Below are 13,615 nucleotides of genomic sequence, written 5' to 3' on the forward strand. Positions count from 1 at the left end.
CTTATCAGTAAAGGATTTGTCCTTCTCTTTACATTTGCGTTCCAATCCATGAGCCCTGGAGCCAGATCACCAATGTCTAAACCCGAGCTCTCGCACTTTCTAGTTAAGCTCTGCTGGGAGGTCACTAGACCTTTGTGACTTTACATTTTTTCTCATTTATCCAATGGGGTGTGTGAGAAAACAGCTGGCCTCCCGTGCCTGGGTTGGGGAATTGAGATGAAGGTAAAACCCCTACAGGGACAGAACTCATCAAACAGCAGATCGTTCCATTATATTCCATTAGCCAGAACTGATTCCCCTAATTCTGTACCTACAAGGAACCTGGGGTCGGCGAGAGTTGAGTATGTATCCCCTCCAACATAGAGACAACGTCGTCAAAGAAAAGAAGTCGAATGGGCAATAACCTCAGATCAAGCAACTGTCAATGCTCTCAGGAAACTTCTTCTACTCCAGTGTTAGGACCCAGCTTGGCTTTTTGCCACCTCAAGGAGTCCCTCCTGGACTCTGGCTGCCAACAGACACTGGTTAAGGGAACTCATTTCTGTTTTCTTGGTCTGTGTTTCTCTCTCTCTCTCTCTCTCTCTCTCTCTCTCTCTCTCTCTCTCTCTCTCTTCCTGAGCAGTCTACTGCAGCTCTGTAAACCTGGGGACCCTCACCCCTCCCCCATCACTTTCTGAATAACAAAGCACACTCCTGAGAAAGGGCCCCTGTGGCAGGGGAGGCTCATCCAGGTCCTTGCCTCCAGCATCTGATGGAAGAAGCAGGGCAGCTGAAGGACCAATCAAGCTTGTAGGGCATTTTCTTAATTAGTGATTGGTAGAGGAGGGCCCCACCCGTTGTGGATGTGGTGCCACCCCGGGGCTGGTGCTCTTGGGTTCTATGAGAAAGCAGGTTGAACCGGGCATGCGTGGTGGAGGCGCACACCTTTAATCCCAGCACTAGGGAGGCAGACACAGGCAAATCTCTGTGAGTTCAAGGCCAGCCTGGTTTACAAAGAGAGTTCCACAGCAAAACCTTGTCTCGAACTCCTCACCCCTTGAGCAGGCTGAGCAAGCCATGGGGAGCAAGAGGGCAAGTGACATCTCTCCATGGCCTCTGCATCGGCGCCTGCCTCCAGGTTCCTGTCCAGTTAAGTTCCTGCCCTGACGTCCTTTGATGATGAACTGTGATATGGAAGTGCAAATCAAATACATCTTTTCCTTCCCAAGTTTCTTTTGCTCATGAGGTTTCATCAAAGCAATAGAAATCCCAACTTAAAAAAAAAAAAAAAGAAAGAAAGAAAGAAAGAAAAGAAATCCCAACTAAGACAATGTTGGTACCAGCAAAGAGGGACGTTGCTGTGGCCATGTTTGGTAGAGGATTGTGGGAAGACTTTGGAACGTTGGCCAGAAAAGCCATTGAGTGTTGAGATCTCAGTGGGCTGTCCCATGAGAGTTTGGAAGAGGAGAACGTTGAGGGCAGTGCAGACAGTGGAGGCCTGGCTTGTGACGTTTCAGAGGGAACAGTCAAGGCTCCATTGGGGCCATTTGTTAATTTGAAAGAAGATTCTCTGGTCTGGCTCAGCTGGGGCTGAATGACTAACAAGATAGCTAACCTGAACTACTAAAGTGAAACCTTCGCTTTGTTGGCATCCTCGATGCTGCTTGGCTGAAGCTGAGAAATTAAAGGTTATTAGGAAGAGACCAGCATTGCTGAGGTGAAATCCCAGCAAAGTGTTTCTTGAGAGCCAGTTCACAGAAGCTGTGTTCCAGACACGGCCAAAGTTGTACCTTGTACTGACAGCCCAACTTGGCAGGGTAAGCGTCACCCAGTGGTGCTGGTTTTGATGGTTTGAAGCAGGCATGGAGACCAGCTGAGGCTTGGCACTGTGTGGCAAGGTTAGAGTCCCTGAAGAGAACTCAGGAAAGGCTATGGGTGAAAGTGCAGCCCAGTTGCTGCAGAAGGCCCCAGCACTTTGGAGATGGCAGGACTGTGGGATGACCACCAAGAACAGCAGCAGCAGTGGAGGGGAGCCAGCCAGAGCCTAGGAGACAAGCTGCGTGTGCTGCAGAGGGCAGAGCTGGAGAAGTGACCCAAGCCCTGTGGAAGAGCCTAGAAGATGGTGAGTGAGTCCCACACACTGGATTCCAAGTTATTTGCAATTGGAGTTTGATTTTGCTTTGATTTTATTGTGACTGTGCTCGGGTTCTTCCCTCTTGAAGTAAGAACATATTTAATTTATTTTTGATGTTATAGGAGCCCACAGTTGAGAGACTGAATTTTTAAAAAGAGATTCTGAGATTTAAAAGAGTCTTTGGATTTTTAAATAGACTGAATTTTAAAGTGCTTGAATTTGTAAAGACTGTGGGACTTCTTTTTTTAAAGATTTATTTATTTTATTTATTGCATATGAGTGCTTTATCTGCAGAAAAGGGTATCAGATTACATTATAGATGATTGTGAGCCACCATGTGGTTGCTGAGAATTGAACTCAGGACCTCTGGAAGAGGAGGAGGGCGCTCTTTTTTTTTTTTTTTTGTTTTTTTTTGTTTTTCGAGACAAGGTTTCTCTGTGTAGCCTTGGCCATCCTGGGGAGGTCGCTCTTAACCACTGAGCCATCTCTCCAGTCCCAAGACTGTGGGACTTTTAAGACTTGGACTATTTTATATTGTGATGTTCAATGGTATTGTGTAATCTTGGGGATGAACAATAAAGGAAAGGTTGTGACTTAACAATTATATGTCTGTGTGTGTCAAGTTGACAAGGGGTCAGTTGTGTTGGCTAGTTTTATGCCAACTTGACTCAGCGTTTAGTCATCAAAGAGGAGGGAGCTCAAGTTTAGAAAATGCTTCTATAAAACTGGGCTGTAGCTGGGCATGGTGGCACATGCCTTTAATCCCAACAGAGACAGGTGGGTCACTGTGAGTTCGAGGCCAGCCTGGTCTACAAAGCGAGTCTAGGACAGCTAAGGCTACGCTGTCTCGAAACAACAACAACAACAACAACAAAAACCTGGGCTGTAGACAAGCGTGTAGGGTGTTTTTTTGATTAGTGATTGATGGGAAAGGGTCCAGCCCATTGAGGGTGGAGCCACCGCTGGACTGGTAGTCCTGGGTTCTGTAAGAAAGTAGGCCGAGCAAGCCACGGAGAGCAGGCCGGTAAGCAGCACCCCTCCATGACCTCTGCATCAGCCCCTGCCTCCGGATTCCTGCTCTGAGTGAGTCCCTACCTTGCCTTCCTTTGATGAACTGTGATGTGGAAGCATAAACCCTTCCCTACCCAACTTGCTTTTGGCCATGGTCTTTTCTCACAGAAACGGAAACCCTAACTAAGGCAAATGGCCACACTTTCAGGAGCGTCATAGGTTAGTGGTCCCTCTAGTCAGGGGACGAATGCCCACCTGGGACATCTGTCCCCAGACCCTGGACACTTAGATCTTGAATCTCACTTGCCTCCTATTGGCCTCAGGAGAGTATTCCTGTCCCTAGTCCATTGTGGCTCTCTTGCCTTGCTGGCTGTTCTGAAGGTTTAGTGCCATACTTCCTCTCTCTGGGCCTCAGTTTCCCTACCCATCTCATGCAATGAAGGCTTTTCCTGTGACTCCATGTGGAAACAACTGCTTTCCTTATGCTTGTTGGTGGGGCTCGGGTCTCCTCTTCTTGTACTACCCTGGGTCAGGATTCATTAAACACTTCTCCAATCAGATGCCTCTGGCCAACAGCTGCTGTTGACTCTCTGTCTCTGTCTCTGTCTGTCTGTCTGTCTGTCTGTCTGTCTGTCTCTCTCTCTCTCTCTCTCTCTCTCTCTCTCTCTCTCTCTCTCTCTCTCTGTGTGTGTGTGTGTGTGTGTGTGTACCTGTTGGGCAATCCTCACTAGGAACTAATCGCTGTATCTGAGATCTGGGCATCTTCCTGTGGCCTGGCTTCTCTGAGTTGAGTGAATCTGGCCTTGAGGAACTTCCAGCCTCCACTTGGAGCTGGAGGCCCTAAACCTTAATTCTGGTCCTTAATTATGCTACCTGCTTGCATCATCATCATCATCATCAAATAATAATAATAATAATAATAATAATAATAATAATAATAATAATAATAACAATTTGCATTTAAAGTCTCTATGGCCTGGCCTAGGGTACCTGTTTCCAGTGCTCAGAGGTCCAGGAACTGCCCCCCCAGCCCCCATAGGCATAAATGGATATACTCAGTTTTCATGGGAGGACCTTTATTGCTGTTGGGAGATGGGCTGCGAGGCCTCTGGAACCGTCTCTTCACAGTTGTATTTTCTGGTGGAGCAGAAGCTGGTGTGAGTGACCCAGGGACATGCTATCTCCTGGGGCAACACAAAGCTCTACAGTGTAGTAGGCTCCCAGCAGGGCTATGTCAGGCCTGACATCTGCCCAAAGGTCTCCCAGCTCTTCAGAGCATGGTACATGTGGGCTCAGAGCACATTCTACACCTGATGGGGCCTTCCTACCTCTGTCCCCACACCCTTAAGACTTTATGTGGCCACCCACGTGCCCCCTCTGTGAGCCACAGCCCCACCCCCACTCCTGCCTCAAGGTGTGCTCCAAGAAGGGTTCAGCCAGGCTTTCTCAGTGAGTGGAAGAGTGCACTTGAATGTGGGCTTACGTGACCAGTCAACACATCCAAGGCTGCATGAGGAGGTGGGCTCAGGGCCACAGGGGTGGTGGTGGTGCAGGGACGCCTACCTCATTGATCCAGTCATTGTAGGCAGACACACGGGTGAAGACCACTGGCTTCTTGAGGACGTTGCAGCCTCTACTGGAGCCAAAGCTCACAATGCCGTGCACCTGCCATGAGCCGTCTTCTGCTTGGCAGTTCAGTGGGCCGCCAGAGTCTCCCTGTATCAGAGCAGCAGGCCTCAGCTCCAGACCTCCCCAAGAGGCTGCCTTTGGCTGTTGTTGGGGGAATGTGAGGCCTTGGACTCTATATCTGTTATTCAAGCCTCGGGCTAGCTTTGGGGGTAGTGATAGAGAAAGTATGGAGGCTCCGTTGGCCTCATTCTGTAAGGTCCTAAGGTGTCAGCTAGCTCTTGGTTTGCCGCGATCTGGGATGCTGCCAACCTACCCTGCCTCGGGTTCCCTGGCTGGGTGGTGTGGGAAGAGGGTCCTGTGTTTCAGAACGGACATCCCCCCCTCCCCTGTTGTCCTGGATGTTTTGTGGATCTGGTCATACTCTGAAGGAGAGATAAACCTGTTTTTTTAGGATCCCAAGTGTGGGATCGGAATGGTCTCGTGAGAGAACAGGTGAGGTTAATTCACTAGAAGAGCAACCACCTCGTGCAGGAGCTTAACTGCTGCCAGCTGAAAAGATCCCGTGAACGGACTCTGGGAGGAGCTATATAAATGAGCCCAGAACTGGAGGCGTTTTTTTTTTTTTTTTTTTTTTTTTTGGAGACTTGGGATAGATTTGGCTGCTCATCGCTGCACTTCGAGATGCTCCTAGAGAGAACCGCTCGAGGGAAGGCTTCGGGGCTCTGGCTCCTGCTGAGGTTCTGGGTTCTGGTTACCCCAGGTTCCAGCGGAAGGAAATCCTGCAGCTCACGCCCAGATAATTGTTCTTCAGAACTGATATCCTTAAGGTTTTGTTATTTTGCCCATTAATCCTCATTTCCTACTGTTGTGGTTAGTCAGGTTATAAGTGATGTATGCTCAGTCACTAAGTTGTTAATAAAATATATTGGTTAAGAAAATTGAGCCTAGCCGGGCGTGGTGGCGCACGCCTTTAATCCCAGCACTCGGGAGGCAGAGGCAGGCGGATCGCTGTGAGTTCGAGGCCAGCCTGGTCTACAAAGTCAGTCCAGGATGGCCAAGGCTACACAGAGAAACCCTGTCTCGAAAAACCAAAAAAAAAAAAAAAAAAAAAAAAAAAAGAAAATTGAGCCTACAATACTCTGATCTGCTTTCTCCCTGGAGCGGCCTTAAGGAGCACGTGTGGGATGTGAAGGAAGCCATTTCATGCCCGTTGGTTTTCACGGTGGTTCTGTGACGTTGCTATGGCTTCTTTTTAGACATGTGTTTGTGCATGCTTGTGTGAGGGTGTGGGTGCATATGTACGTGTGAGTGAGACTATGCAGGTATGTACCGGTGTACATGCAGATGTCTATGAAGCCAGAAGACATTTGGGGGTCATCCTCAGGAGTATGTCTTCTCTTCGGCCCGGAGCTGGCCAATTGGGCTAGATGCATTGGCCAGTAAGTCCCAGGAGCTCTCTTGTCTCCGCCTCCCTGGGATTCAGGGACACCGCCACGCTTGGCATTTTTATAACATGAGTTGTGGGGGATTGAATCCAGGTCTTTGTGCTTGCTAGGCAAACTCTACCAACTGAATCATCTCCCCAGCCCTAGCCTCATTTTATCTGTGTGTGTGTGTGTGTGTGTGTGTGTGTGTGTGTGTGAGAGAGAGAGAGAGAGAGAGAGAGAGAGAGAGAGACAGGAGAGAGAGAGAGAGAGAGAGAGAGAGAGAGAGAGAGAGAGAGAGAGAACGCATGCATGGGAGTTGGTCCTTTTCTTCCACCATGTGGGTTCTGGGAATCAAACTCAGGCCACCAGGCTTGGGGCAAGGGCCTTTACCCTTCCAGCCACCTCTCCCCTGTCCCCACTTTATAGAGCACTTCAATAGCCCACCTAATTGCTGGCACTGGGGCTTGAAGTTGAGCTGCTCCTGCTGCCAGCCCTCTGCCTCTCCCCATGCACTCACTAGGGACGAGCAGAGAGACAGGTGGGGTGGCTGCAGTGACAGTTTTCCCTCGGGAGCCCTGGATTCTTGGAGGGAGGGGTATGGTTTTCTCCACCCTGCCCTGCTCAGCTCACCTCCCAGTTGCCCGCTGGTGTGGGGTCAGGACACTCACGTTACAGGCAGAGATGACACCATCACCCCCAGCGCACACCATCGTCTTCCGGACCTTGATGAACCACCAGTCCAGCCTGGAGCACGTGGCGTGGCTCACTATGGGCTGCAGGCCCTGCTGGAGCACTTCAGCAATGGGACCGTTGGCTGGGGGAGAACAGCCAGGCAGAAAGTCAGCCTCTGCCCTCGGCCCAGCCCTAGCTCTGGCCTCTATCGGGCAGGAGACTTGGAATGTATGGAGGACTATGGGAACCATGCAAGTGTCAGTCCTTCATCAGGATGGCCCAAGTCTCTGGGTGACAGTCCCTTGGAGACGATGCCCCTTTAGTTTGGAGTCTGACCTTTTCCCCCGTTTTGCTGTGCTAGGGTTCAAAGCCAGGGCTTTGAGGACTCGAGGCATGCAGTCTATCACTGAGCTACAGCCCCAGCCTTCTCTTTAACTTTTTATTTTGAGACAGGGTCTCCCTGAGTTGCCCAGGCCGGTCTCCACTCACTGTCTACACTGAGGCAGGCTGACCTGTGACCCTTCTGCCTCAGCTGGGATCTTGAGTCTTTTCCTCCCAGAATCCCATCTCTAGCTGCACGTGTTTGAAGGCTTTCTTTTCCCAGGAGGTCCTACGAGCTAACCTGGGCATTCTCCAAGGCTTGCGTAGTTTTAATTCCCACTTAGCTGTCCAGTTCAGCTGGCATTTGCTTGGGCTTTGGCTTGCCATGAGGTCTAGCCTCCTATCCCTTAAGGGGACGATATTAGTTAGTTATTTTGATACAAGTCCTCATGGTAGCCTAGGCTGGCCTCAAACTCCCTAAGTAGTGGCCTTGAACTCGTGATCCTCCAGATTCCACCTCCAAGTTCTGGATCATGGCTGTGCATGCCCATGCCTGCCTTTTGTTTTTAGTTTATTTATATGGCTGTGGCGATGAGCCAATTCCTGTTCTCTAAATATCTGATGAGTTCTCTCTTTTTTTTTTTTTTTTTTTTGTGAGACAGGGTTTCTCTGTGTAGTCTTGGCTGTCCTGGACTTACTTTGTAGACCAGGCTGGTCTCGAACACACAGACATCCATCCGCCTGCCTCTGCCTCCCGAGTGCTGGTATTAAGGGCGTGCGCCACCACCGCCCGACTGAGTTCTAGCCTATTTAATCCTCGCATCACCCACCACATTTACTTGTGACCTGCTTGTCATACGGTCTGGGCTGAATAAACCACATACCAGCTGCTATTATCACAAAGGATTAAAAAAAATCTATGAGAATATCAGGCAGCAGGGAGAATGTGGGAGACCTGCTGCTGATTGCTAGTGACACCTCCTCCAGGAAGCCTTGGGGATTTCCCAGGGCAGGCTGTACTCACTCCAGAGGCGACCCCAGCCAGTGACAAAGCAGGGATAATCCTGAGGCAGCAAGGAACCTTCCTCTGGGATGCAGGCCACCTGGATGGTGTCGCTCAGCTCCACAGGCTCAGCCAGCTTGATGATGGCAATGTCATTCCTGGAGTACAAGGTGGAGGTTTGGCAGGTGGGCAGAAAGTGGTGCTGAGTGTTAAGCCTTGGTGGCCAGGGATCTCTCCAGACATCTGCCAGCAGCTAGCTAACAAAGCCAGTGGAAATCCTGGGAGACAAATGTGTGTGTGTGTGTGATGTGTACATGTACCCATGTGTACAGAGGCCTGAGGAAGACATCACGTGCCCTGCTCTACCACTCTCTACCGTATCCTCTGGAGACAGCGTCTCTCACCAGAGTGAGGCTGGCAGCCGGAAATCCCTAGAGAGTCTCATGTCTTTACCTCCTACAGCACCGGGCTGATAAGCTCTTGCAGCTACATGCATCCTCTCCTGTGCGGCCTAAGGATCTGAACTCAGGTCCTCAGGCTTGCACAGGGTGCTGATTTTATGTCAATTTGACACAAGTAAGGGTTATCTGGGAAGAAGGCATCTTAATTGGGAAAATGCTTTGGTAGGACTGGCCTGTAGGCCAAGGCTATAGGGCATTTTCTGGATTGATGGTTGAGGTGGTCCAGCCCATTGTGGGTGATGCTGTCCCTGGGCTGGTGGCCCTGGATGGTATAAGAAAGCAGGCTGAGCCAATCATGAAGAACAAGCCATGAAGCAGCACCCCTCCATGGCCTCTGCATCAGCTCCTGCCTCCAGGTTCCTGCCTTGTTTGAGTTCATGCTCCGACTTCCCTCAGTGATGGGCTGTTTCCATGCTGGGTGGGCGTGGCACATACCTTTACTGCCAGCACTCTGGAGGCAGAGACAGGCTTCAGGGGAAAAAGAAAAACAACCAAACAGCCCCCTTTTCTTGCCATGTTGCTTTCATCATGATATTTATCACAGCCACAGGAAGCCTAAGACACACTGTAAGTGCTCTTAGCTGTGTAGCCACCTTCCGAGCCCCAAGTGACCCTTCTAATAGGTTCACCTGTCCCCTTAGATGTGGCTTCTTCCTCACGTGCCAGCTCATGACTGCTCAGCAGCGTGGAAATGTTCGGCTGTAGGCTGTGACCCCCCTGGAAAGTGAGCTGTAGCAAGTCCGAAGTGATGACAAAGGTGTACGCAGGTTCACTTAAAAGCCACCATTGCCAGAGAGGGGAAAAATGGTGACCCTGGCACACATGCACTGGGCTGTATGCCTTGGGACATTTTTTTTTCTTTTTCTCTCCCCCCGTGCCACATTTCTTTCTTTTGGAGACAAGGTTTCTCTGTGTAGCCCTGGTTGTTCTGGAACCTGCTCTGTGGACCAGCCTCAAACTCAGATTTACCTGCCTCTGCCTCCCAAGTGCTGGGTTAAGGGTGTGCCACCACCACATGACTGGTTTTTTGTTTGTTTATTTTGAGACAGGGTTTCTTTACATAGCTCTGACTATCCTGGAACCCAACTGCTGCCCTTGAACACAGATCCTCCTGCCTCTGTCCGGACTGCTGGGCTTAAACACGTGTGGCACCAGGCTCCACATGGGACACATTTAACTTGTCTGAGCTTTAGTTCCCTGTCTGGGACTGTGGTGAGTCTTGGATGAAAGGTAGCATCTCACCTGCCTGCTGCAACCAGGGCGTGGGCTCAGCCTTTGGTATAGGTGACACTTGGCTCAGCCTCTGGCTGGGTAAATTCTGGAAGAATATGGCGGGGACCTAGGGGACAGAGATACCTGTGTACCTAACCCAGACCCTTAGTCGGTGTGAAGGACCGAATGGTGTCATCTTGTGGCCCCGCAGGCTGGGTATGCCAAGTGGCTCCGTCTTGGGGACCGTCCTCCTATGCTGCCCCAGGGCTGGCACTCACCACAGCAGGAGGCGGTTCCACTTTTCATGGACATGGATGGTGTCCACCTCCGCGTACAGGGAGCCTTCCTCATCCTCCACCGTCAGATTAAACTTCCCCAGGCCCACACGGTAGGTGAAGGATTTGCTAGAGGTGAGAAGAAGAAATGTCAAGTGGTTTATGGCGACTAATTTTTAGTGACCTGGTCCTCTTGCTACAGTAGGGTTTTGTGGGGAACAGGAGGTGGGTGTCTGTTCCCCTCAGCCCTGTGCCAAGTTGGGGAAGGACCCATAGCTTAGAGCCAGGGACTTGGGTCAGGTATGGCTTTCTCCTCTAGACTGGCCGACTAGGAGAAGCCAAGCTGCCAGCCGCCTCTGGCTTCTGCATGGCAGTCGTCACCTGACTGACGACTGCCTGTCTCTGTCCTCCCTACTGCACGATCCTCTTGCCCCAAGATGGCAGGCAAGCGCCACCACACTTGCCTTCCCCTGACTGTTCAGGTGCTAATGGAATCCTGAAGCCCTTCCCGTAGCTCTGCCTCTCTTGCCACTCAAGCTGCAGTCCTTAAATATACCCCCCCACACATCCCCTCACCCAGTCCTCACACTCCTAGTAGGATGCCCCCTCAGCATTTCTCAAGCATTGGGCAGGAGGGGGTGGGGTGGGGTGGGTGCGTCCTTCATGTTGCCTGTTCCTGGGATCCCACAGATCAGTGACGCCTTCCTCCCTTCTCCTGCGTCTTTGCCTTTTTCAGAGAGATCTTCTCCCAGACCCATCTTCCTTCCCTTGCTCTTTCTTTTTTCCTCTCTCCCTTCCTCCTTCCCTCTTTTCCTTAGCCACCCCCCTTCCTCCTCCTCCTCCTCCTCCTCCTCCTCTTCCTCCTCCTTCTTCCTTTAGCCCAGGAAGCCCTCAAATGGACAGCCTAGGGTAACCTTCAGCCTCTGGCCTTCCCTTTTCTTCCTCTACCTCTCAAGTGATGGAGTTACAGGTGTTTACTAGCACGTCTGTTTTTCTGTGGCACGGGGTGGGGCGGTGCTTTGTGCATGCTAAGAAGGAACTCTACCAACTGAGCTACGTCCCCACCTCTCTTTTTAGTATTATAACTCCATCATTCCTTCCTTTACCTCTTTTTCTTCTCCCTCCCTGAGTTCTGGGCTATCTTCGCTTAAACTGAGCCAGAACCACTGTGTACCTCCCCCACTCTTGCAGCCCCAGTATCGTTTGATAAGTTACATAGTGACTTGTTCATCTGCTGCTCGGCCTTCCACTAGACTAGGGGGAGAGAATACTCCAACACTAGCCCCGGGGGCTGGCTGGCTTGTGTCGTCTTTGCTGTTTCTTGGCACATAGTAGATGCACAAGAAAGGTTTTTCAACGGAATAAACGAACACCCGTCTTAGTAAGGGACAACAGCTAACAGCCCGGTGCCTGGAGTGTTAGCTACTCAGTGGCCTTCAGATGTCCTCCCCGCTCACTTGATGCAGTGGGCAGCGGTGAGGACGTGGCTGTTGGTGATCAAAGTGCCCCCGCAGGTGTGCCTCCATGTGTCATTCTTGAGGTACTGAAGAGAGACCTGCAGAAGGGCCACATGTCAGCCTTCTATGATCCCCAACCCTGCTCCTCTCCCCGACCCCACCCCCACCCCCGCCAACCTCGGCATCTGCCTCGCAACGTGCTTACCTGCCAAGGCCAGCTGTGAGGAACGGCATCTTCTCCTCCTACCACTCTGGTTGACAGGTTGGGTGGGAAGGTGGGGTCCCCGCAGCTGGAGGCTGGGGAGGAAAGGGGAGTGCAGGTGAGTGGGCCGCCCCCCGCCCCCGAAGAAGGAGAAGTGGGAAAGCTAGGCTTGGTGGTTCATATCCTATCTTGGCTCTCTGGGCCTCAGTTTCCCTTTTTTGTGATGTGGTAAGAAGAATAGGGGGTCTCCTGAGAACTAAATCACATGACACATTTAAAGAGCCACACAGAAGGAGAAGGGTTGCTTCATAGAGTGGAAGGGACAGACAGGTGATTGGCACTCATGAGAGACTGCGGATGCCTTTTGTGAGTCACACAAAAACAGTGTGTGTGTGTGTGTGTGTGTGTGTGTGTGTGTGTGTGTGTGTGTGTGACTCAGTTTGGACCACACAGAGTCCCACACTGTCACAACTAGGACGTCGTGTGAAGCGGTTGAGAGTGTGTGCTCTGAGGTGAGGCAGATGGAGCTGGCATTCTGGCTGTTAGGCAGCATGCGGTCCTTATGCAGGGTACCTCAGTGTCCCCACTGTTGAATGGACAGACCCAATACCTGTAGGGTCCAGCTTGCTCCTGTCTCTTAAGAGGCCAGGAGAATTCCTGATGGAGTGCTTTCACTTGCCAAAACCAAACCAAACCCTACGGCACCCCTCAGTTTGTGATCTGGGAGAATGTAACCAAAAGGGGAAAGCAAAGAGCCCTCAAGGGGGAGACACAGGTGGGAAAGGCAGGCCCCGTGGTCCCCTGGAGTTGAACCCAGGGTGAAACATCTCCTGTGGGCCTTGCTCAGGGCCTTCAGTCTAAACTTCCCACCCTAGAGGGAGCTCTCCGCTCTTTCTCCAGGACCGGCTTAACCAACACATAGCTGCTCAGTGCCTGAACCCACACAGGACCCTGGAGGTGCCTTTCTCGGGGATCAGAGGACACCCCAAGGCCAGCTTGTTCTTACAGCCCGCTGGATGCGGCTGGTCTCCACTCCCAAGCTTACCGCAGGCGAGGATGGCAGCGAGGACTGTAATTCCCAACATGGTTCGGGTGCTCAGGGCTGGCTGGTGGGGAGGCAGGCTGGGCATTTATAGGCACAAGGAGACGGGGGTGAGGCTAAAGTCTGGGGACAAACCTGTCCCGACAAGGCCTTTCTCTGACCTTGGTAATTACTGTTTAATTTGGGCAGGTGAGTGGTTGGCTAGGAGCACGGAGTTTCCAAGGCGGCGTGGATTCACTCGGCCTCCAGGTTATGATGCAGTAAACTCCAGGGCTGCCGTCTGCCTTTGTAGATGACTGCGACTCAGTGTGTATATTTTTTCTACTTAATTTTTTTTTATGTAAAGATGATTTTATGTATATGAGTGTTCGCCTACGTGTGTATCTGTACCGGTGCTGGAGGAGGCCACAAGAAGACATCAGATCTCCTGGAACTGGAGTTACAGATAGTTCTGCGCTGCGTTGGGGGTGCTCAGAATCAAACCTGGATCCTCTGCAAAAAGCAGCAAACGCTTTTAACCCCTGAGCCGTCTCCCTGGTTCCATTTTCTGTTGATTTTTTTTTTTTAAAGAAATAAAAGCATTCTCTTGGGCTCCTCGAGGCACCAGGGCTTTGGGACCGCCCAAGTGTCTTTAAGTGTGCTTATGAGCAGCCATTTCTCATGAGCATCTGGCTGGGTGGGCAGGGGCCACTCTGGCACTCTGATCCCTGACTCTGGCACAGGGAGTGACTGGGCAGAGGATGCCATTAGCCCTGGCCTACACTGTGGTGGTCTGACTCACTTTCCAGTC

General features: G+C 51.3%; 1 protein-coding gene across 1 annotated transcript; it reads right to left on the bottom strand.

Moving 5' to 3' along the window:
* Positions 1-4,648: 4,648 nt before the first annotated feature.
* Positions 4,649-12,878, bottom strand: CTRC (chymotrypsin C; the record flags this gene model as incomplete). The annotated part of the gene is made up of 7 exons (XM_084784740.1): positions 12,829-12,878; positions 11,787-11,878; positions 11,582-11,679; positions 10,128-10,253; positions 8,198-8,334; positions 6,849-6,994; positions 4,649-4,840 (listed from the first exon to the last, which is right to left on the bottom strand). The coding sequence occupies exons 1-7, from the start codon at positions 12,866-12,868 to the stop codon at positions 4,649-4,651; spliced, it is 831 nt and encodes a 276-aa protein (XP_084640866.1). The 5' UTR covers positions 12,869-12,878.
* Positions 12,879-13,615: the final 737 nt, after the last annotated feature.

This window comes from Acomys minous (genome assembly GCF_964271855.1).
Source record: "Acomys minous genome assembly, chromosome: 6".
NCBI lineage: Eukaryota > Metazoa > Chordata > Mammalia > Rodentia > Muridae > Acomys > Acomys minous.